Genomic DNA, 25,350 nt, shown 5'->3' on the forward strand with positions numbered 1-25,350 from the left:
CTCCAGTGTGAATTCAGGTGAGCATCTCCATTGTTTGCAATAAATTATGTACTCTCTCTCCTTTTTACCTCTATTGAGAAATTCTCAGGAGTTGTACTAAGGACAAATATTGCCCAGCATGGCCAACACAGATGATTTTAATGTAACTTTAGAGATCCAAACTCATAAAGGTGTCACACCCAGAAAAAATGCCATTGAACCATTGAATAAGGAGAAATCACATCCAGCACATGGTGGTGAGGATAAAGCTGTGATGGCTTAAGAATGAAGGGGCAGAGAGGGAAAAGGACTTGTGAGTGTTTAAGCAGGATGGATGAATGGAAAAAGAGCTTCAGTGTGAGAAGGAAATAAAACAGGTAAGTATACAGTGAAGTTGTGCAGCAGTGAAGAAATGTAGGCCCAGGAGATGGAATTTTTTCACTTATTCCCAGTCATGTTATTGACCTACTTCATTCACTCCCACATGCAATGGCTTTCTCAACTTCAGTTTCTTCACCTACAAGATGCCACTGCTCTGCCAGAACAGGTTTTAGCTTTTATTCATTTCAAACCTGCTGGCTTTAAGGCAAATTTAATTTGGCTTTCTGCTGCCTGCCAAGTATCTGACTGCCCACAGTAAACAATCCTGACCCGAGAGACCTTGAAAAGCCATGTTGAGACCTCAACAGTAGTCTCAAGATAACTCAAGTGCTGCCTTTTCCCATGCCCAAAACAGTCCCAAACAGAGCCAACACAAAAGCCAAAAATAGCTGTTCCTCTGCTGTATATCCCTGGCAGCCCAGATGCGATAGCAGTTCTCACTCACACCAATAAATTTGGCCCCAACAAGAGGAATGTGGACATTTTCCATTTAAAGCAGGCTCACTGGAAAGGTGGTCCTCTGTCCATCTCCTGGGGAGCTGTGCAGCAAGGTGAGCACACACATGGCCTCCACACCACCTCCACATTTCCCCTCACAGTCCTAAGAGGAGACAGCCCAGAGCTAGAAAGAAACACCACTGATTTGCCAAAGATTTTCAGTCTGGACATTAAAAAGATCACAAACATAAAAAAATGCAAACAGAAGTTGAAATTACTCCCTTACTCCCAATCTAAACCTTTTCCCTAGAGATTCATCAGCACACGGGTTTAAAACATTTCTTCTTTATTACCTAAATAGCAGGGCTGAGACAGGGTAAAAGGGAGGGAAACAGTGGTGGGACTTATCCTCAGAGCTGGGGTACCTGAGTGATCAGCACACAGCCCCTGAGCCAAACACTGCTCCTGCAGCATCCTCTGCTTCCCAGACCAGAGCACCCTCTGCTTCCCAGGCCAGAGAAATCCCTGATTCCCAGACCAGAGCACCCTCTGCTTCCCAGGCCAGAGAAATCCCTGATTCCCAGACCAGAGCACCCTCTGCTTCCCAGGCCAGAGAAATCCCTGATTCCCAGACCAGAGCACCCTCTGCTTCCCAGGCCAGAGAAATCCCTGATTCCCAGACCAGAGCACCCTCTGCTTCCCAGGCCAGAGCAATCTCTGTTTTCCAGGCCAGCTCATGTCCAATGCCACACCTGTGGCTTTGACAGCTTAAGAAGGGCATGAGAGTAGCCACTGAAGGCATTTCTTTCTGCCTTAGACTGCATTTTTTCTGACTTGTTTTCAATCAAGTGCTACCCCCTTTTCTTCTCGGAGAAGGCTGCATGTTGTGTTCCTGTTTATCCTCTCCTGGTTAAAATCCTTGGACTGCCTGGGAGAAGGTTGCTGGGGCAGATGTATGGCCCTCTTTTTAAAAAGTAACTGGAAATTAAGCACCATTTTTTCTTTTTGATGGTTGCAATGGCAGGGGGAATATAAGGCAATGTCTTGCAGACATCTCTTCATCTTCTCCGCAGTGTTTTTTCTCCCTTTTCTCCCCCTTTTTTCCCTTTTACTTCGTCTCTTACAGATTCTGATGTCAATCTTGCCATAGAAAATAACTCCAAGCACATATCAGGTGCTAGCTGAGCAGAGTCTAAGGTCTAAAATCTGGTTGTGCTTGTGCTGGTTCTTTGAAGCTCATGAACTTGCAGTCATTTGTTCTCCTCTCAGATACCCAGAGCACTGTTTCACATGTACTCCATTGAAAGGATTCCTTTCAGAGAAATGCAGAGTATGATGGGACAGTGGAGTGATAAAGGAACTATGCATCCAACATCCTCATAAGCAGTCCATATTATCATGATATAAGGCCTTGAACACTCAGGCACAACCTCTGTCTGAATAAAAGCACTATCATAAATCTTTCATGTCAGCTTGTGGGGTTTATGGACTGAATCAAACCCAGAGGATTAAACTACTGATTTGATGATTAACCTGTGTTTCATTGCTTCTATTTATTACGTTAGGCAAATAAACCATTTTCTGTTTAATGAGTTTCTGTGTTCTTTTTCACACCTGGGACTCAAGTGAAGCATTAAGAACCAGATTTTGCCCATGGAGGATAAAAAAAAGCATGAAGGGAAACAAGAAAGCCATTTTCTGGGATTTTACTAATAATCATTTCAGGTGTATAAATATAGCAGCTTGCCAAGCCTTTGGCCACCAGAGCAGTCTGTGCAATAGCTCAGCTTTATTTTGACTTTTGCAGAATTATTCTTAGGAGACTTGAGGAGAAAGATAGTTTGATATCGAAACCCTTGACCTGAGACTCAGAAGACTTTGCTGTATTTCTCTCTCTGCTTTTGCTCCTCATATTAGCAGTTATAAACTCTGGGTCACTAAATCCAGATACTTGTTTGCTGTTCAGGGTGACGGAGGACGAGTTTGGTGGGACCTCAAGGCATTAGTATGAATGTTCATTTATGTGAAGAAGGAAAAAAAAAACAAATTGCAAAGAAGGAAAAAGGAGAACAAGTGTTTGCTGGATGGTGAACAGCAGGGGTGATTTTCTTGCTCTTTGAGGTGGATGCTCATGTGTTCCTTGCATGTGGCTGCAGTAGGCTGGGAGCTTTGCACTGATGTTTCTTAGCAGTGTCAGGCTGGAGGACACTGCTACTGCCTCATAAACCAAGTCCAGCACCTCTGAGCAACGTGTCTTATGTGAAGAAAGAAGATGACAAGTCGGGATTGAAATTCCTCCAGGACTTTGACATCTTGCTTCATGCTGGTGTAGTAGAGACTCGCAGCAAGGATCAGCACTGCACAAAACAAGAGCCACAGGAGCACAGGCAATCCAGATGATGTCCTGTCATCTGCTGAACGGTGATGAGGAGAAAAAAGAAAGCAGCATTATTTTAGTGCCATCTTAAACACTTCCCAAATTTGATCCCCTGCTGATGCCTTTGTCCCAGTTTTGTGGGAACAGCAGGGTACAGAGGGCTCTGCTGGTGAGCACTTCTGTAGGCATCAGTTAAGTGATAGTGAGTCACACCTCCTGATGGAGGGTGATGAGTATAAAAGATATCATCTAATGGAGCATTTAAAGAGTTTAATGATATACAATAAGAACAGGATTAGCATAGCTAATGCATGATCTTAACTTCCCCTCCAGCAATTATTTTTTATACCTTTACCCTAAATGTTAGCATGAATATGAGGAGGATATGAAGCTGCTTGGTCTAATTATTTAATGTTGACAAATGCTCCATAGAAGAGAGAAGCTATAGGTTTCTGTCCTTTTCCCTGGTAAGTCAGCTTGCTTGGGACTGCTGCTAATTATGGAAGGAACCCAAACATGGCTCCATTAACCAAGAGGCATGTTCAGAAAGCTCTGGTGGTTTGAACCACTTCTCAGAGTGCTGTGTGTGCTAATTACATCAGAACACCCTCTGCACTTGCTCTTCAGCAGGAGGATACTGTAAAGATTTTTCTTGCCTTCAAAATATTTTTCAAATATGTTTAAAGTGCCACTGGTCGGGCACAACACAGATGTGGGAATCAGAGAGCTGCATTCAGCTTGCTGAATCCCTCCCTGGGCCTTGGGGATGCAGTTTGATTCAGGTCTGGCTGCTCTGTCTGACTGCACGGCCATTGCACAGTCGGCGCTATTTCACAAAGCACTTAGAGCATTAAACATGCAGTATAAAGCCAAATTCATGCCTGAATAAAACCCATAGTGTGCAGCTATTTTCCTGCCATATGCACATAATCAATAAGGAGATAAAAATGTGGAGTGTATTATTATGGGTAAAGGGCCAACATTAGCTGTAACATATTTAAATTAGCTTCCACTCCGAGCCCTGGAATACACACCAGTCAATTAAACTGTCACACAGATGTACAGAGAGGAAGGTAAAAGTCATAAAACCAAGCCAGAAACACATAATAATGTATCAAAAAGTGTATGGGGAAAAGGTAAAATGTTAATAGGCAGTCATTTTATAGCTAACCAGAAACCAAATCAATGTCCCATAATAGATCTGAGTGAGTTATTTGCAGCAAGTAATTTATTCATTTGAATTTAGCCCTTCTTTCTGTTTGCAAATTTTCCATGTGCAGACTTCAGATTTTATAAATTTGTTTATTTGGCATTATTCTATGAAGGGTTGATATGAAGGTGTTTAGCCAGGGAATTGCTCACCCCTTTCTGGTTTTGCAGAGATTTGTGAGTTGGGAGTTGGTGTTTCCCTTGTGAGATTTCCCACACCACAGGCTACAGCTCTTGACTGGGTGCCCACGTGCCTTTTCCAATGTGGGGCTTGGCTGGTGAGCACTCATGGGAGCAGGGAAACCTTCCTGTGGAAGCTGAACAGCTTTTCCCATCAACCCTTCCACATGAAGTGCTTGTAACCCATTTCAACTTCTAAAAAGTTACTTTCCATGTGAAATATCTGGGTGATCTCAAATGTAAAATTGGGCTTTTCTTATATCCTTTCAGTTATGAAATATGTTCTATGCATGAACAGAAAAAAAATGATGTAGAAGGGTAATTCCATCTGCAAAATTGAGATGAGCTATGCTCACAACAGCTTCAGCCCATCACTGCAGTTAGGTGCTCAAAATCAAATTTGCTTTTCTAGATTACAATTAGAAATTTAATGCTTAAATTTGTTAGTTAAATTGCTCATTGGAAGAGCACAGACCCGTGCCCAGTCTTATGGCAACTGATGTGAGAAAAGCACAGCACCTGGATACAGGAGATTTGTTTCAGTTCCTGCCTTGGATACACGTTTCCACTGCATCCTGAAGAATATCTGATCTTTGCTTTTCCACAGGGCCCTTTCCTGGCTGTAGTACTCTGTTTCTAGCCCAACAACAGCCCCAGATGATGGTTCCATTGTCATGAGCATACAGCCCCTCTTCCCAGACAATAGCAATAGTGAGAGATATGGGGGCATCTGTCTGAGAGGCTTTTTGGCCTCCCAAAACTATGGGTCTGAGTGTGTATTCACTTATATAGCCCTGGTTCAGCAGGGGCTGAATGCTGCCCAGGGCCTCTAGAAATGGTCACCATCATCAGAATATCCAGATACACACATTTGCTTGGGGGTCTGTGAGGCTGGCAGGCCTCAAACAAAAAAAAAAAAAACCAGGTAAAAACGATTATTTTTATTATTTCTACCCTGCTGTCAGCATATAAATGAATTGTCTCTTCCCCTCATATGAAACTCAGCAGGGAGAACTATTGTTTAGCTTGGGGTGTTTTCCTTGCATATCTTAGCGAGAAACCTGTACTTATTCTAATGCCATAAAATATATTAATTATATTTAAATTTAAAATAGCTTCAGGGATTTAATTTTTGTTTCCACTATTTGTCTTATTAGACGTCTTGTTTAAAATTGCACCAGACCTCATCAGCACCTTGTGCTGCTTATGCTGAGAAGAAAAAGCAGCAACCACTGACAACACAAAATGCAGTGTATATGGAGGGTATATTTGCACAGTGCATCCCACCAGCTGCAAAAGCAAACTCAGGTTAATGCTGTGGATGGCTCGCAGTTAGAAGTGAAAAATTCAACTTACCCACTACGTAGTCACAGCAGGAAATGACTAGAAAACAGAATGAAAATGTTCTTACTCGCCTGGAAAGGGATCTTGGCAGTGTTTGAACAAGAGAAGCCAGAACCAAGCAGTGTCTCTGAAGTTGCCTGTCACCTTGGAGATGCTGGGCAACCTCTTACACCCCTCTTGGATCTGGATGAGGACCTACCCAATCCATGCAAACATGCAGAAGCAGGTGCACTTCAGGAAAATGAGCAAAACTTATTGTGTGTGAGAATTCAGAGGCAGGATTGCTGCTGTTGCAGGGAGGTCAGGAAACAGCTCTGATAAGAACTCTCCCTATTCCACATAATTCCTAGAAAGGAAAGGATTTAGACCAGCAGGCTGAAAGAATGAAAGTTAAGAAAGCGCTGTCAGACTAACTTTCATCAACAATATCCTGGAAATGCGTCTGCTTGGCAGCCAGGGCCCAGACACAGTCCAGGATGAAAAGTCTATAGAATGGAAAAATTTCAGTGGTGCCAGAAACCTTCATTTTACCAGCCTTAATGTGAGTAATATTGTGTGGACAAACAGCAAATAATTTAAATCCCAGACTGTTTGCAACACAGAATACTAATTATGGGTTGGAACATTTCTCGTGTCTCCACGAAAAAGAGTCAGAGCCTTCTCCATGCTTGCAGCTCCCTACACGAGTTCCATGGCTTTGCTGAAGTCAGAGCAGAATCCTGGGCTGGCTGCAGGATTCCCTGTGCTGATGTGGGGCATGGACTCTGGCAGAGAGCTGAGGGAGTTATTCACTCCCATCAGAATCCTGCTCTTGAGCAGTCAGATAAGCTTTGAGGAATTTAAGGCTGACTCACCGAGTCCTTCCAGGAGTTCAGTTTTGGTGGGAAAGCCCAGGCCATGTCAACAAGTTTATCAAGGAACAGCTTCCCCTTCCTGCATCAGGAGGCATCCCAAGCAATGTATTGCCAAACAAATGTGAGCTCTGTTTATAGACACATCAGTGGATGCCAAGCCTTATTTTCAGAAGCTGTAGCAGTCCAAACAGGTGGCTGACATAGAAACTTTACCATTCTGCCTCCTGTGTTTTGACCAACTGACATATCAAACCCATGTAATTTCAGTTCTCTACCAATAAATACAATTTTCTTGGTTGGATGAGTTTGGGAAACTCAGAAGGCAACCCAAATATTATTTTGTGTGGCATACAGCACGTGCAGAAGTGCAAACTGGATCCTTGTGCCAGGCCTCTGCTGAAGGTCACTCCCAGCTGACCTACCTGCAATGTTTTGGCTCATGAATGAAAAGACCAGAGGTTTTGTTAGCTGTGTCAGTCCTTGGGTGCCTTTGTTGGCAGAAGTTATTACATCCTGGCTGCTAGGCTCAGACCTCTGCTATTGTATTCTGTGGCATCCTAATTGCCCACAGTCACATAATTGTGTTTAAATTTGGTCTGAGTGGAAACATTTTTCTGGGGCCCAGCCAGGCCTATGTTCTACAATGATCCTGGTGGGGGCTGACTCAGGAGGTCACTGTGACAGCAGCTGAGGGTGAGACAGGAGCCTGTCTCCTCCAGGGCAGGCAGGCAAATGGACCAGATGCAGTTCTGCAGAGCACAGAGCAAAAATCATCCATCCCCTGCTCCATGCTGAGCTGAAAATCACAAATCATGTTATCAGAGGGGGAAGCTGATGTGGACTGACAGAGTGGATGTTAAAAGCTAGAAAGGTCATGCCAAAATTCCTGATAACTTGAGCATACCATGTTCAATGACTTCTTCTGGCTCACGAAATCGAACCCTTCTCTCTGCTCTCCGCTTTTCCCCCACAGCTTGGTCCACAGGTGGCCTTTTTCTCAGTATGGAAGGAGGACAGCTACTCTCATCTGTCTGAAGAGTTCATCAAAACACAAAACACGTGGCCATTCAAACAGGGTGAGGTATCTGGGTGGAGGTTTGATCTTTGGTGGATGTGTTAACCATGCCCCTCAAAGGACGTGTTGTGTAAAACATCTGCTTGGACATAGAGCACTGTACTATTTGCAGTAAGACAAAAGGGATTCCTTCATTGCCAAAGACCTGCAGTACTCTAAAGCTCATGGAAAAGGATAGTTAAAACAATGGACCGCAAAATGTTCAGAAAGGATTTCTCTAAATTGAAACAAATATTTGCTGAAGGTGCCTGCTCAACAGCCTTGGGCTGCTCTTAGAAGAACATAAATGTGATACAAAATATATGAACCGTAGCATTTGGAGCACCTTTGAAATGTTCTGAGCTAAGCAGTTCCACTCAGAATGAAGCACTGCCATTTCAACAACTGGGACTATGCAGCTGACTTGGGTTTGGACATTCCTGGTGGGTACAAGAGGGTAATTTATTTGCACTTCAATATAACAATTATGCTGTTGCTCTGGTTTTTGCTTGGAAACCACATTTAGTCTTTGACAACAGAATCATAATGATGTGGATTCTTTGAAATGACAAGAAACAGAGCTGCAATAACAGTAATAAGTCACTGTTCTGCATGGGAATGCTCTCACAGTCAACTGCCCAAAGTGAATCCAAAGAACCTTGGTTCAGACACCCACTGTCCTCTGGCAGTAGAGAGCAGATGGCAATTTTTCTACTTTTCAAAGATCAAAGTGAGGGGTAGAGACTCTTCATATTTTATTTTTAAGGCTGAAGTAATCTTCTCTAGCCCTTTCCATCTCTTCCCTCTGTTCCTCTGCTAGATAAAGATATTATTTCTTCTGGTTACTGTCCCTACTCCCTTTCCCCCCCCTTGTTTGTAATTCCCCCACTCAGTGATGGCCTGATCCTTACTTCAATTTTTCTCCTTGCTTTATCTTTCTACTTTTGTCCTCCTTTAGACCCAAATGCCATTGCCTTGACTTTTCTTGTTGGATGCTTTCCCCATGCTCACCATTGGATTACAGAAGCAGGATTAGGTCCCATTGGCTACAATCTGGGGGTGCCAGACTCCAGAGTAAGGGGCATAAATAGGTTTTCTTACACATCACATTCTGGATAACCTCAAAAGGCATGTCACATATCCAGCAGGAACTGCCACGGGGGGAGGAATGCCTTCAGCTTTGATTCCTTCTCCTGAGAGATTCATAAACCCAATCTCATCACTGATAAGGATGCTTTCTGTGATCTCGGGGTCACATCACCTCTCTCTCATGACTGTGGACAGGGTTTGTTGGAGTTCTGTGTTTTTTATTCAGCAGCTAAGAAGCTGGAAGCCCCATTCAGGTTATGGAAACCTGGATTTCACTTCTTTCCAAGTCCAAAGAAATACAAAGCCACGTCTTAGATGCACACCCTCATCATCAGTTATGGTGCAGAGGCGGGAGCAGGGAATCTCAGTCTCTGCCACTGAAGCTGTCTTGTTTGGCCTTGAATAATTAAATACTCATTGAGCTAAAGAAAGAAAGAATGACTTTACAGCCTGGTGTTTGGGTGCTCCCTTGGGGGTGGCAGAAGTCTGCTCCTATCCTTGCTCCAATGAATACTTAATATGTAATACTTAAATATTCATTGGAGCGGTCACTGGGAACAGGGACTCTCATCTACCAGGTGAGTACCCCAATCACTCTGCAACAGCCACACACACACTTGCTCACATAATGAATATTTGATTATTCTGTGTAAAATGAAACAGGGTTAGGGAGACACAGCCCAGCTCAGGCTAGGGGTGGCTATAGCTTTAGCTCTAAGGGCTTCTCCTGTGGCACAGCCGAGGAAACCGAACCTTATATTTGAAGAGATTTATAACTCCAAGTGCAGCTGTTGCCCATATGAGCTTTTCCAAACACTTAGCAGTGACATCACATCAGAAGAGAAAAACATTAAACAACTAGCTGGTTGGAGAGCACCTAGTCAAGGAAAACCTTAAAAAGGAAGTGATTTTATGATATTTAGTAGACTTTAATAACTTGTGGAAATCAAAACAAACAAGCACTGTCCCCTCAGACAGAAATCTGGTGTTAACATACTGCAACCAGAGCTGGAAACCTACCAAAGTGACAGCTGGGAAATTGTATGACCCCAAAACCAACCCATTTACAACAAGCTCCAGGCACTGGACACAGGGACTCCGTCACCCATCAGAAGATTACTTACCCGCAGCTCTTGGGCACTAGGGTCAGAAAGTGAGGCTGGACATATTTGGGACATGTACTCTGGATGCCAACATGAAGCCTCCCACATGAAGATTTGGATGGAAAGCCTCCTGCCTGGGAAGATGAGAAGGACCAGGGAAAAGTGTCTGGAGACCCCTGTGAGTGGGGACGGAGCCGGCGGCGGCTCCGCGCAGACGGGAGCGGCAGCGAGGATGAGGGAGTGCAAGGAAGAGTTTGTGTCCTTCGTACCAGGGCTGGCGTGGGAAGGATGACGCTGCTGAGATGCACTCAGGAGCCAAAAATAGCTCATAGTGATAATACTGATTGTGCAGCTGGAAGCAAGGCTTTTCTGGCAGCAGCAGAGGGCCGGGATGGAGCAAGTCACAGATAAACACCTACATATTTGTTTTGCATGAATGCGAAGTTCAGGGTGATTTTTTTAGTAACAATTTCCACATTTTTGTGATCCATTCCCAATCACAAAAATCTTGCAAGTGGGATTGTTTTTAATCCTTCTTCCATTCAAAATATGTGGCAAAGCCATCAGGAAATTATATAAATACAGTGGGATGACAGATATCTCCCTCCAGAACAGTTATAGCCTCACTTTATATGTTTTAAAAATCAAATCCATTATTATAGTAATAGAGTGGGATTTAAACATTCGACATTTCTACTCATATTATAATAAGATTACTGATAGAGAGGTGATTTACTGCTCAAGAGGCTTTAACAGCCCCTTGTCAAATGCTGAAGTCTGGGAATCATCAAATTTTTAGTTAGAAATACTTGCCATGATTGCTGAAATACTGCCTACTGTCCCTGCAAACACAAATGTGGGGTATTTTTTTGTTGTTGTTCTTTTCCTGGAGCTATTTATTTGCAGTGCCTTGTGTAATGTACATGGTTTGGTTTTTAGCAGGTGGTTGCATGGATATTCCCATGTCATGTTCAGGCTGTTCTGCAGTGCAGAGAGGGCTGTAAGATGTTCATACAGGCACTGGGAACCAGAGGGCACAACTGCTCTCTGGGCTACACTGCTTATTCACCTCCTTCCAGGGATATGGGGAGTGGGTAGAGTAGGTGGAAAGAGTTGGGATCTTCCCCCAGACAAACTGGGCCAGAGCAGCAGAGGGGTCAGCAGACCCCTCAGGACCTGCTGCCCTCCTGCAGCTCAGGCTCTGCATGGCTCTACTGTCCTCAAGCTGTCCTTAGTGACATCAGTATCCACTGATGGAATAGATTTTGCTGGTCTAGGGCTCTCCACTGAGTACATCATATCTATCAGCCCCCCAGAGAGGGTTGCCTTACCTTCTCTTTCCTGTGCATTGGGGTGATGGAGGGCTTTTCCTCATGCTGAAACCAGCTCACAGCCGCAGCCTTGTGAAATGCTCCCAAAATCCCCTCTCTGCTGTGTCCTGCAAGTGTTCCACAGAAGTTATTTCAGGATATCTAGGATGGCTTTTGGTGGGGAAAAGATAGTCTTTAAAATTTTGTTCATGGTACATCCTAGACAGAAAGGTGACAAAACCTGTCAAACCCTGGTCCTGGCTTCGCTGGCTCCTCCTTCCTCCTGTTGTGGTGATCACTTACTGCTCATTTGTGTAAGAAGGAATTTACCTGCCTGTTTTGGCCAGCAAAACTGATGAAGGTGGGATTAGGACTCTAGTCCTCATCTAGCTTTGACTTTGTCCATGGGAATTGTCTCATTTATTTTTATTAGTATCACCCAGCAAGGCCCGTAAGAAGATCTTGTGCAGCCTCTTATTCCTGCAGAGCAGGGCAATGCACTTGTCAGCTTTCACACCTGAATGAAAAGCCTTGTTCATGTCTTTTTCACTGAACTTGGCTTTGTTCAAAGGAAGGTTTCACCATTTTCTAAGTATTTGGCCAAAGATATTTTGGTAAATTGAAAAAAAAAACCAAACCAAACCAAAACACCAATGGACAAGTTGATGGGATTTGCTGTATTCAAGAAATGGACATATGGGACAACATTTATAATTTTTCATGCCAGAAATAATTTCTTTCCAGTTCTTGATTGCCCTTAAATGTAATCCATTTTTTTTTGTTCATTTGATTGAAAAATAATTGGGCAGCTTACAAGTGTTTTCATGAAAGATTGCTATCTAAATGCCAGGAATGATAATTTCACAGTGACATTCTCACTTTTATCTCAAGATGTGCTAATTATATTGATAGTAATGGTTGTAAATGCTTGAATAATTAGTAGTTACCTGGGCACTCAAGTTTCAGTGGATAAAGATGTCAGGAGTTCAAATCTCATGACAGGGATAGTTCCATTCGTAGTAAGTGCTTTTGATTGTAGTTTGACAATCTGAAATTGGATATATGTTAGGAATGAAACACAGCCCAAAGTAAAATAATCTAGGAAAATAACTTCTCTAGCCTTTGAAATCACTGATAATAAATAATAGTTACTATAGCAGGATGATTTCTGCATTAGAAGCTGTAAGAATTTCCTTTATTATTGCCCTTCTTTTTAAAGAAATTTTTTATTTAAGCTTTGATCTCATTTCATGCAATGTATGTCAGAAACAAAGCTGGACAAATAATTCATAAATGAATTATTTAGCTTGTGAGTGTCACCTCTATTTCTTTCAGCTAATTGTTCACAAATAGATAGTGACTTTTGTGAATATATTCATTATTCAGATTTATTCAGTGGATAATTGCTGGGAGTAATTCTTTGTCTGTAGATTGCTTGGAATCATTTTGCTGTGAACATTTAATAGTAAAAATCTATCCAAGCTTTCAATAAAAGACAAACTAAAATTATCTATAACTACTGATTATAACTGATTATAACTACTGCTCTTAAACACGAACAATATGCTGCAGTCTTAAAGAGTAACACCAACATTTTCATCAAGAAATCTACTACTTCCCATGGTACATAGGAGGGAGAGAAAAAACATTTCAACTCTCTGTGTAGTACTGAAATTGAATGGTGCACATTGTATATGCAAATAAGTTTTTACAAGAAAAGGGTTGCCTAAGTGTTTGCTCAGCAGAAAAACAAAACATGCCTAAACAAAACATGATTGACTTCCCAGAGAATAAATATGAACAGTCCACACAAAGGAATTAACTGCACAGCCAGTATTTTTTCTACAATACCCCAGTGGAAGATGTCGAGGAAATAAACATAACATGATAAAACAATTTTACACTCAGAGGATAGCCGTGTAACCATATGAACTCTTTTTCCATTTCCTTCTGTGGGAATAAATATTTTAGACAAGCAAAGTACTTTGTAAATGATGCCTTTGTGGGGATTCGTCTGGCCTGGTTCAATTATTCTGAAACCTAGCAATTTTCTCATATCATTGAATCTGCTTTTATTGCAAATAGGGTCATAGAAATAGTCACTGATTGCAATAATGGACTTCGTTTATCTTAACTATTAACACTTCCAGCAGGTTTACACACACACGTACATATTCAATATTTATGGATATGCACAGTGCATATATATTAATAATGAAGTAACTTTATCTCCAACAATCTGAAAACAAAATCACGTAATACCATACAGTGCGGGGTGCAGTGGTAACTGGAAGCAGCATATCAGGATAACAGAACAGAAAAGGAATAAATAAATTAGAGGGGTGTCTTCCATGTCTTCCTCAACTTCCAGAGTGTCAATTGAGCCTTTGTTCAATATTCCACCTTTCACGGTTCTGTGTGCTCCCAGTTAATAATTTAGAGATGCACCTTTTGGAAGCAGGGTAAGTTTTGTGTTTGCCAAGAGGGATTTTCCACTAGTCAAGGTGTACATCAGGAAATAAAACAGTAAATTGCCCCACAGAGTATAATTAGCTGTTGCCTCCTTCCTTTTTCTGCCTCTGGAGAAAGAGATTTACTGCTGGAAGTCATGGGACACCCATGAGATACTGTACAGCATCATATCTTCTCCTCAACTTTCCAGCAAAGAAAGCACTGTGTAAATCCCAGCCTCAAGACAAAATTCAGCTCTTTGCACTGCCTGTTTCCATTCCACATCCAGAAGGATCATGATTAATCTGCTGTCTGGAGGTCCATCCAAAATGGGGCATTTTTGTGAAGTTGGTAAATAAAAAGATCAACCACAAAGCATAATGGAAACAGAGAACTGAATGGGAAGATGATCTGGTAGCACTTAGTGTGTGTAGCCAGCCAGGATGACAGCAATCAGTTTTCCTTTCTGTATATCTGTTAGTTCCTGTGATGCCCAGGGAGCTGTGAATCCAGGTGTGTTTTTAACCAAGAAAGTGCAGCTGTGAGCAGTGCAAAGTGCAGCATCAACAATCCCCGTGGTGCTCTGTGAAGGACTCACAGGATCACCCTCCCAGTGGGGCCGCTTTGCCCTTTGGTTGTTACTGCCCTGGAAGTTTTCATGGATCACACAGATCTGTAAGGACCCTGTGATGCAGGCAGGCAGACCTGGGCTGTTCATCCAGACCTGTGGGGCTGGATTGCTAACTTTTGTAAAAATTGGATTAGGGGTGGTGTTACTGCATGTGGCCATCTGATCCATCACAAAAGAACTCACTTCTGAAGGCAGAGCCATGGCCCTATTTGCACATGTAGAATCTCAGAATTGTTTTTGTGGTTATGGCCAGTGGGTCCAAGGGCACCACTAAACCATGTCCCCAAGTGCCACATCTAAATGTCTGTTAAATACCTCCAGGGAAGGTGACCCAACAGCTTCCCTGGGCAGTCTGTTCCAGTGCTTGACAGGCCTTTTGGTGAAGAAATTTTTCCTTATATCCAATCTAAACCTCCCCTGGTGCAATCTGAGGCTGTTTCCTCTTGCTCTATTTCTTGACAATTGGGAGAAGAGGCCAACACCCCCATCTACAACATTTTTCAGGTAGTTGTATGGAGTGAGATGGTTTCCCCTGAGCCTAATTTTCTCCAGTCAAAAGTGGAGTTGTTTCCTCAGCTGCTTCTCATAAGTCTTGTGCTCCAGACCCTTCCCCAGCTCCATTTCCCTTCTCTGGACTTGCTCCAGCACCTCAATGTCTTTCTTGTAGTGAATGGCCTAAAACTGAAAACAGGAATCAAAGAGCAGCCTCAGCAGTGCTGAGTGATGATTGTGTTCCTGGAGCTGTGGCACCAGTTTAAAACCTGTGCCAAAACCAGGTTTTTCCTGGTTTTGAACTGGGCTTTTTTCTAACACAAAGATAGAAGCACTGAGCAGAAGTGTTGCAGGGTTTTGCATTATGGTGAGAACATCCCTGCTGCAGGGCAGAGAAATCTCTGCTCTCTTTGGACTGACTGGAAGTGATTTAACTCTGTTGAGGAATTTGGTCTCAATTTATCCCTGGCATGAGTCCATTGACTTATAAAAGGCATGGATCTGTCTCCATTTCTTAAAATTGCCTCTCTTATTCATGTGTCTTTCCGGGTAGATGTTACAAATAACCACAGAGGACTTGTGATGATATGTAGTAAACACAGAGAATTTCTGGCTGCTGAAATGAACTTTCTAAATAGTTACAGAATGATTCCACATCCATTTCATAATTAGACTCCTGAGATTGCAGCCAAGCTATTATTTGTGATTCAACATGCATTTTTATTTTAGAAATGTCCCATAGCCATTAGGTTTATTCCACCTGAGATTTTCTAATTTGTTCTGATCATCCTGTCACTGGGACCTAAAATGTAAAACATGTATTGATTGAATAAGAGTTACCAAGGAACCAAATGCTAATATCTGCTGTTGGCTCACTGATTCCAAATCAGTCAGTCCTGTTGATGTGGGATGTGGGAGATGGACAGGGCTGGAGTGAGTGAGGTCATTCTAAATCAGCTTTAAACACCCATTGTATTTTAGGAACAAAAACTACTGGAACTGGAACCTCTGCCTAAACCATTTGGGCTGCTACTGATGGCAGGGCTGCCATCAGCCATGAGACAAATGAGGAGAAACCCACTGCCAGCAGGAGGACATCTGAGCTGGCATAAAAAAGGCATGCAAAGAAAGCCCCTTAGAAAAAGGAAAATGGAATTATCTTCAGGAGTTCTATTTATGCAGTAATCACTCTGTGCTTGATGTTGTGTTCATTGGGGCTTCCTGTCCACTTTCCTAGGTGAGCTTTGACCTGAGGAGAAATCCAGCTAGGATGACTGCAGGATACAGCCTCAAAGGGGGATTAGTGGTCTTGTTTTAATCCCAGGTATCAAAAGACTCCAATTGACTTCTGTGAGCCACTGTCTCTCCCCTAAAAAGGATTTTAGCAACCTGGCAGCTGTTAATGCCAAACTGGCCCTGAGAGGAGCAGCAAGCAGGGCTGACAGCAGGAGAAGGGAAGGGCCAAGGGAATCACAAAGCACCAAGACACAAGCAGCAACACAACATGATTTCAGGGCACTGATGTAAATGCACTTGAGCTCCATTTGTGGTGTCACCTTGGAAGAGGATTAGATTAGATTAATGACATGAAAGAAGACCAGAAAAAATAGAGAAAAGAGCAGATTGAAGCGTGACAAAAGCCCAAATGAATTTAAAAAAAAAAAAAAAAAAAGCACGAATTGGAAAGCATTTGAATGATGATATTGGATGATAATAAATATAAAAAGAATGTGGCAAATCCCTCTGTCATTGGCAACTGCTTTACATTAATGTTAAGTCTATTAATGATGATATTTGTTTTTCTAATTAGTATTTGAGTCTCTCTCCTCCACCTCTCCAAGCCCTGGAGACTGGTGATTTCAGAGAAAAATAAATAGGTTTAACAAAAAGTAATTGGTACAATATCCAAAACTGGATGAGAACTTCTGGAGCTTATATTCAATATCACCTCAGTTTAAACTGAGACAAAGAAAATAAGCAAGGGAAAATTCAGGCAGAACATCAAAGTACACTTGTTGGCATCAAACTATACCGATAAGTCAGGTTGAAAGCCAGTTATGTTTTTCAGAGGCAACTAAATATTTAAGTTGTGCTTTCATCCCAAAGCAGAGCATCCTTTGGCATTCCTTCAAGAGAGTTGCAGGATGCTGCTCACACCAAGACAATTTGTGCCTTACACTGGGGTAGCTGAGAGCAGGATGTGCTTTGAGAGTAGAGTGGGAAAACAAGGTCCAGCTTTGACCCCTGGCAGGCTGAATCAGAACCTTCAAGCACAAATCTCCTAAAATGCAGCTTCTTATGCAGCTCAGCTGTCTCTCTTTCTCCCTCATCTCTCCTTCATTCTTATCAGAAATTTGGTCCAGGACCAGGAAACCTCTCAGCTTAAATTAATACGTTGGTCAGAATAATCTCTGCCTCAACAAATGCAAATTTTTTTTCTGATGTAGAGCACTTTCATGCATGTAATTTTCATAATTTCAACTGTATGAGCCTTTCAATCAGTCTCCTCAATGAAGCAATAGAAATACTTTGCCTTTTCTTTTAAGGTTAGAGAAATGTAAAGGCAAGGAATGAAGGTTCATGGGACAGCTGTGGAGATGCTGAAATAATGATGTCAGAATTCTGGGAGAAGCATGGAAACTGAGCTCTTGGTCTGTTATGTGATTCTGTCTACATGGCTGTTCCCTGACAAAGACAAAACTTTTGGGAACACAGAACTAGTGTCTTGCATTCTCTCTTTCATGCATTATACCCAGTCCAGCAAGTGTTTCTGAGAGAAGTTTGGAGGCTGGAGTGTTCCTATACTTCCTACCTATAGTTAGCATTTCTCCCTATTTATTGGAAATCTGGGAAAATACTAGTTTCTCTTTGGAGCATACTGGGCCAAAAGGCTCTTTGCAGCCCTAAAGGGAAGATGATGGAAAAGTGACACCTCCACTCCTCCTTTGTGACTCCTCAGCAGATCTGAAACACGTTTTCCTGACACTCCTGCTTTTGGCAAGGTCTGTTACTTGCTGTGTGGATAATGCCAGAACTGGGAAATAGTGTCAACTTCTTCAATGGTACATTTGACAGCCCAAATCACAAGGTTATTAGCAAGGGATGCTCCAGGAGCCACCACTCTGTGTTTTCCAGGAGGATCCAGTGTGACCCAGCATCAGTGTCACAGATTTAGACTAAGAAGTACCAGGTTAATCAAAGCTGGTGTGGGTTTTCTCTCTTCTGTGCTCTTCATTGTCATTTCAGACAGGAACCTTCAGCTCCTTTGCCTTTACCAAATACAAATCAAATTACTGCAAGGCAGCAAAATGACACTCTTTCCTTTTCTTTTATTTTTCTTTTTCCCTGGGAATATGAAACATAAATAAAAACACAGAGGAGGAAAAAGGGAATTTGGAGAATATTAATTTTGGAAATTTAATATTTAAATTTGGAAATTTAAATTTTGGAGAGTTTAGAGCAGGTGGCATTGGTAGCTGTCACCTTTACTTGTCAGTTCAGAGTTAGATTTTGAGGCAGCATGTGCTGGAGAAGTTAGTGCTCCATGTACCAAATACCTCTCAGAGCTCCAAGCCATCTACTTATCTCTGGTACAAAACCAAGGCTGAAGATGTCTTGGGGATGAATTCTCCCTAATCTTGGCACCACCCCAATTCACGCAGTGGTAGTTCTGGCCTTTCTATCTGAAATCTCTATTTGTTCCCCAAAAATTGAAGTAGCTGCTCCAGGATGAAGATATAGAACTTTGTAAATTCAGATACTTGTCAAAATCTTTTATTGCAAAACATGCCATCTGAATCATGATCCATTCATTCCAGGTCCTTTATCTGAGCAAAATAGTGTTTAATCCCTGGGTTTGGGTATCTCATTAGGAGGGGAACATGCAGTTTTCCTGATCCACACCATATTAAGCAGATCAGACCTCCTTTCTGGAGGTAAAATGGATTGTTTGGGATTTGAAATGTTGTTAACCTTCTTTTCAACATTCATGAAGAAATGGGCTCTAGGGAAACCGATTACCATATTGTTTTTATACTGATTCAATTCTAAAAACTCTGATGAGTTATTTTATTGCAGCTCCTAATAAGGGCTACTGTTGTTCATAAATAATGTGCTCAATTTAATGCCTTTTTTAAGACCAGATCTGTCCAAGAGCTGCAGACACTGGCAAAGAGGCTGTTCCTACCCTGCATCTGTATAAACTGAAGGAGCAATGCCACTTTACATCAGCACAAAGATCTGGCCCACAGTTTTCACAGAGGCTGAATACAGAACACAAGGGAAAAGAAGCCAAGAAGCTGCAGTGTTTTGACAGGAACAGGTTAAGCAGTTTAACGACAGAGGCTCTCTCCACACTGCCACACAACCTTTTTTAGACGTACCTGTTGGTCACGATGAAAAATGCAGGCAGCATCTCACACTGACATGTCTGGCTTGGGAGGCCTGCTCAGAAAAATCCCTCATCAGGGCAAGCAGCTGTCTTCCTCCCCAGGGCAAATTCCTTTAAAGCTGTCAAAGATGCTGTAATCAGACTAGGTCATCAAAACCAGTCCTCCTGAGGACTGGAAATAAGATCCAGAGATGAGCATTCAGCTACATGGGCAAGGTCTAAAACACTAAAGTTTCCATTGAAATTAAATGAAGAGACTGTAATTGCTGTGAAAGAAAAGCGAAGCAATCATTGGGAGAGCCTGAATGCTTTCAAAGCACCTCCTGAAACGATGCTTGCTGGAAAGCAGGGATCTATGTGCTGAATAACAGAATCTGATAACAGAGCATAGCTTTTACAGGGAAACCAACTTCAGTAACTGCTGGAGCATTTGACTCTGTGGCTCCTGGAGAGGTAAATTTTAATTGAGATTCCACCACACAGCTGAGTAGTTTTATTACCAGGTTAAATAAAAAAGGTTAATAAAATAATAAAAATGGATTTTTTTGCATTCTTGATTTCAAAACACGGAGCTGTGGTCAATATGCTTAATAATTTGTAAATAGAGTGAAACAAAGCACAAATAGCCATGGTGACCATGGAGAGGGGATTGCTATGAGCTTGTCCCTCCCTTGCACTTTTCCTTGCATTAGCAGTATTTTAGTTTCCATAAATAAGGTAAGGTAAAGCAAATTAACTGAGTTCCTCTCTGTCCTATGTTTACTGTTGTTGCTGGAATTTCATCTGGGATAAATTTGCCTTGGATTTGACTAAACCTTATCTTGGATAATTTAAAAGGGTATCAGTATATTTGATTTTAGCTATGTTTACTGTAAATTTTTTACAGTGTCTCTGATTTTAAGTGATTGATCCCTGCCTGAGGAATAGTATCAGAATAAACAAATCAAAACTTGTCCTTAATGATTCTCCAGTTCTCTGGCATTACACCAGATACTGGCTGCCAGCTCTTTCCTATTTTTCAAATTAAAAAAAAAAAAAAAAATCACCACCGTACATGATGTGAATGTTCGCATAACTACAGAAAAAATGGGAAATAAACAACCTCTCTCCTAAGCAGGAATAGCTGGGGGAAATCACTGACTGAGCTGCCCATGGGGGAGCAGGCAGTGCCTTGGCTGCTGCGGCGGGCACGGGAGAGAGGATGGGGAGCTGCCGAAGCTGAAGTAATTAACAGGAGGAATCCCTGGAGAAGGGGAGAAAGAAAATTGAGGTAATATGCTCCACTGAGCTTGTGAAAAAAGATAGTTGGGGGAGAGGTTGCTGAAGCACAGGAGAGGTGGAGGTGTGTCACGGAGGTGTGAGGGTCTCTGAAATGGGGAGACCCTGCAGAGGAGCAAGGCACGGGGAAAGCTGGTGCAGACAAGCAGCAGCCCCAGGAGGTGGATTGTGAGTGATATCAAGGAATCTATTTCCCATTTCTGATTGCTGTATTGGTCCAAGTGTCCAAGAATATTTTATGCAACTGCCTCTGTACTGATTTTTCCATCAGTCTGAGTGGGAAACAGAGGCACCAGCTTGTACAGTGGCTTGCCCTCTCATAAATACAAAGAGCAGAGCTGAGTGCTGGGGTCAACTTACTGCTCATCCCACCTCCTAAAACTCCCCTGCTACCAGGGGCAGGTGTCTGCTCCCAGACACTTCAAGCAAATGCTTCTGCAGCTCACAACTATCCAGGGAAAGCACCCTAAGAATAATCAGATCATAAAACCTGCGGGAAATGCCGCTATAAATCCTGTAACACTGAAGAGCAGCCCTGTGAAAGTTTTGCAGTGAGGCAGAGCAGAGTGTGGAGCAGTTAGCAAAGAGGAATAGTGAAATGTATATAAAGCCATGTACTTGCCTGAGCACCCAGCAAAGGCTCTGTGTGAGTGAGCAGCAGGGCTTCCTCAGCTGTTTATCCTGCTGAAGGATATTTAACCACCCAAGCAACTGGCTGGAGCTCAGCTGGAAGCACACAGTGCCAAAAGCACAGGGGATGGAGCCAGTGCAATAAACACAGGGCTGCCTTGATTTATTTTTTTCTGTCTAATTATATAGATATGTTCAGTGTTCCTGGGACTGAGTTATAACCTTAAATTTGCTTTTCCTTCCTCAAAGGCTTTGTCCCTGAGTTAAGCCAAGAACAGAACAACAAGTGTCTTTACTCTGCAATTCCCTTGTCGCATTATTCCCATATCGAACCTGGCAGCTTCCAGCCTTCTCAACACTATAATTAGAGCATCTCCAGCCATTGAAATAGCCCTGACTCTCACCACAGAGCTGACCTGCCTGCTTTGCAGCTCTCTGTCACGCACAGCAGCTCCTTGCCCATACAAAGCAAGTGCGTGGAGGGACAGGGATTTTGCATTTTGTCTGTGCCCGGCCAGCAGCCTGAGCCTGCACATCACCCCAGCTCCTGCACACCCTGCCCTGTCTTAGGGGGAGCTGGCAGAGCTCCAGTTTGCCATTGGAATGGGGCAGCTGGAGGAAGGGAGACACATAAATTTGACATTTGACATCTCTTCAACCAGGCTGCTTCTTGAATTAGTGCATGAAATTCAGCTCTTCTGTCAACATTTCGTTCTTGTTTGATATATAAGAATATGCAAGCAGGCTGTGGCTGGCTGTACAGACTGCTGATTTAGGGAGAGCTGAGACCCCAGGATAAATTAACACAGCTTAGTTTTCTTCAGTCTATTTTGTTTGTTGGGCTTCCAGCTCCAGGCTCCTCTCACTGAGATCCGGGAAGCCCCCCCCACCTCCCAGACTCTCTGTGAGGTCTGGGATGAGAGGAAGGAAGAGAGGGTTTCCCCATCAAGCAAGGATTACCATCTTGTGCGTGGATAGGGTAAATTTGCCCTCAATCTGCTTCCTATAGAGGGCATTCAAAGTGCTCTCAGTGTTTTGCTGAGTTTCATTTAGAGGCATTTATCCTCCTTAGCAAATGGAATAATCAGCCAGGAGAGGTGCAGGCAGTCACAGAGAGCATCATGCTCATCCCATTCCAAGAGCTCTAAAACAGATGAGCTGATAACCCCTTCCCTGGGCTGGGGGGGAGCTAATAGCACTCTGCAGGGAGCCACAATGCCTAGTTTAGGTCAGATATCTGAGTTTTATGTAGCTGAGAAGACACATGGACTGGGTTCCACTCTGAGTGGGAGTGGGCTAGAGCAGGAGCCAGGGTCAGTGATTTCACTGCTGGGCACACATGTTCAGCTGCCTTGGGAACTGCAGGCTGTGAGGATTCAAGTGCTGTGTCTGGAACAGCCAGGACTTCTGTTTCCCAAAATTCTTATCACAAATCAGCTCTCATGCCTTAAGCACAGAACCTCCTTCTTTCTCTCCTGTCTCCTCCCATGCTCACCAGCATAAAGTGGAAAAGATGCAAAAAGAAAGTTCAGCTCCTCTTCATATCAGCAGATTGGCAAATCCTTGCTCATCTGGATAGAGCAAAAGCACAAGCACTTGCACCCTGTGTAGGATTTCCTCCACACCAGGAAATATTTCCTCTCACTAACTGCAAAGTCAGGATTCAGCTGCTCAGATATTTGCTGCCATGCAGGTGCCCCACAGCTGGAACATCACCCCAGGCCCCCACTAGGGCCAAGGGGGCCAAACAAGTGCTTTTAGGGGCAGTTCATCCATCCTAATTGAAAACCCTTAAATTAAATCAGCTGTGGGTGAATCCTATCCTGCAGGTGCCTTTTCCTCTCTCCATAGCAGGGAGGACTGGCTCTGATGCAGATGTCTCCATCCAGACTGGTGGATCACACTCTACACCAAGGCAGAGAAAATTGCTTTTCCTGAGGGCCAGGATGACATTTTAATACATAGTGCTGGGAGGCAGGGAGGGGGAGATCTCTCTGGGGTGACCTTGCACAGAATGTGAGCTCTCTGTAGTGAGTTTTCTGGGCTGCAAGGGGAGAGGCAAGGAGGGGTTACCAAAGGGAAAACTGACCCCTTATCAAAGCCTCAGTGCAGAACTACCCAGGTGAGCTGCACCTGCCCTGCACCAGCACCTCTTTCTTTTTGAATCTCTCTGTTACTCTGTTTCAGAGAGTTAATTTTAAATATAAACCAAGGCTTTTTTCCCCTATTCTGAAGTCTCTCTTTGTTTATCAGAACATAACTTACATTTTCTTTCACTTTTATGGGAGGCTTGCATTTCCATGTATGTCAGCAGTGCACAGAACTGACATCTGAGTGGGTGAAGTGGAATTTTGATTTATTGGAGGAGAGTGTATTATCAGTAAATTCAAGAGACTAAATCTGCCATGGAGAGGACTTCTTTTGTTTCCATCATCAAGTCAGACATTATATCCTGTCAAACATCCCAAGGGGCATTTTTGCTCCAGGCACCAGAGGTAATAACTCAGCTCAGAAATGTGTGCTGTGTGCTGAACCCTTCATCTTACCAAGCATTCAACTCTTGTTCAAACGCATGATGCAAGTGAGAGAGAATAAAAATAGGAATTAATCCTTAGCCTTACCAGGCCTGTGATAGCTCTGCTTTTTTCAGGACAGGCTGTGAAGTTCTTCATCTGAAGTTCTCCTGGTATGAGCCATGGCTGAGGATGGTTTTGTGTGATGAAATTTTTAGGTTTGGATGCACTGTCACAGCATGGCAAACACCAGCTGGCAATGTCCTAGAACTGCTGTGTTGGCTTTGTCACCTTCCAGGCCTCAGAGTGGCTACAATGCTTTTTATGAAAAAGATGCATGATTCTCTTTCTTGCTTTCATCACCTTGCCTGATGGTTATGGAGAGGTGGCCTCTTGCTCTCAGGTCTCTGGCGTTGCTCGTGGTCCATGGGCTCAGCTTCACTGACACCACTGCTGGCTACAACACTAACACTGTAGTATTCAATATGCTTAAATATGCTCAGCTCTGGTGGCATCTGTGGACACCCACCACGTCACCTCTGCAACTCATCTGTTCCTTCTCCAGAATGTTCATTTGCTGAAAACATACTTTTTTATCTTTTTTATTTTTTTAAGGAAGCCAATGGGACCTGTGGTGCAGGAGAATACCTCAGATAACAGCATTTTGCAGCATGCAATAAACTCACTGGAGTTTTAACCCTTCTGCTTCTTCTAATGCCTCTGTGGAGCCCTTCTCCTCTGACAGAGATCTGGTGAGCAACAGCAAAATTTAGTGACAGAATTTTGACTCTATTTCAGGCTTCAGGTCATTGACTCATAGAAAAGTTTGAGTTGGAAGAGATCTTAAAGCCCATATAATTTCTACCTGCCCACCATGGATAGTGATCCCTTCCACCAACCTTCCAGCTTGTTCAAAGTCCCATCCAACCTGGCCTTACACACTGCCAGGCCTTGGGCATTCACAGCTTCTCTGGGCCATGTGTTCACCTGCCTCACCACCCTCTGAGTAAAGAGCTCCTCCCTAAAATCTAATCTAAATAGTGACCCACTGTTGGCTCACTGAACAAAGCTCACAGCAGCTCATACAGGGAATGTTTGGTGCAAATTGACCAGAGAAATAACACGGTTTAGTGAGTTCCACAAAGCAGAGGGAGACTCACTGAACAGCCAGCTATTTATGAATAAATATATCTATTCAGAGTGGGGATCACATAAAACAATAGGCTGGCAGTGGCTGGTAATTTGAAATGCAGCAGGCAGCCTGTTGCTTGCATTAGTAACCCACAAGACACACAGCTTAAACAGCACAATCAGCACCAACCAGCTCCTTGGGAATTACTGAACCATTTGTGCTTCTGTGCCTCTACTTATTCTTAGAGAAACTTGCTCTATTGCATTTGTTTTCTTTATTTACATAAACCTGCTAACTTTATGTGACTATGGTTTCCTTTAAAACATATGTTATTTTTTCTACAATCCTCAGTATTACTTTGGGTTCCTGGTAGGGTATTAATATTTAACAGTCCAGTACTATGCAATTTATTTACTTTTGTCATTTCCATCTCTAAAGTGCATCATATTCTTCTCAGTTCTAAATTTGGAGCTTAACTCTGTGCATTTCCCGTGTATTGATTGTGCCTTTTCCTA

The 25,350-nt window shown here is 42.9% G+C and overlaps 1 protein-coding gene and 1 long non-coding RNA gene across 3 annotated transcripts; both read right to left on the reverse strand.

Moving 5' to 3' along the window:
- Window positions 1-1,127: 1,127 nt before the first annotated feature.
- On the reverse strand, window positions 1,128-11,065 carry C6H14orf180 (chromosome 6 C14orf180 homolog). Of its 2 annotated transcripts, none has more exons than XM_033063884.1 (4): window positions 10,030-11,065; window positions 7,667-7,793; window positions 5,921-5,947; window positions 1,128-3,212 (listed from the first exon to the last, which is right to left on the reverse strand). In XM_033063884.1, exons 1-4 carry the CDS (start codon window positions 10,336-10,338, stop codon window positions 3,010-3,012), a joined length of 666 nt encoding a protein of 221 aa, XP_032919775.1. In that variant the 5' UTR covers window positions 10,339-11,065; the 3' UTR covers window positions 1,128-3,009. The 2 variants fall into 2 exon arrangements, with proteins under 2 accessions (XP_032919775.1, XP_032919776.1); XM_033063885.2 differs by having other exon boundaries at window positions 1,128-3,209; window positions 10,030-11,060.
- A 9-nt stretch (window positions 11,066-11,074) lies between these two features.
- LOC116998335 lies at window positions 11,075-19,410 on the reverse strand. The gene is made up of 3 exons (XR_004418352.1): window positions 19,275-19,410; window positions 12,266-12,366; window positions 11,075-11,446 (listed from the first exon to the last, which is right to left on the reverse strand). It is a non-coding gene; the product is annotated as an uncharacterized LOC116998335 (long non-coding RNA).
- Window positions 19,411-25,350: the final 5,940 nt, after the last annotated feature.

This window comes from Catharus ustulatus, chromosome 6 (genome assembly GCF_009819885.2).
Source record: "Catharus ustulatus isolate bCatUst1 chromosome 6, bCatUst1.pri.v2, whole genome shotgun sequence".
Classification (NCBI taxonomy): Eukaryota; Metazoa; Chordata; class Aves; order Passeriformes; family Turdidae; genus Catharus; species Catharus ustulatus.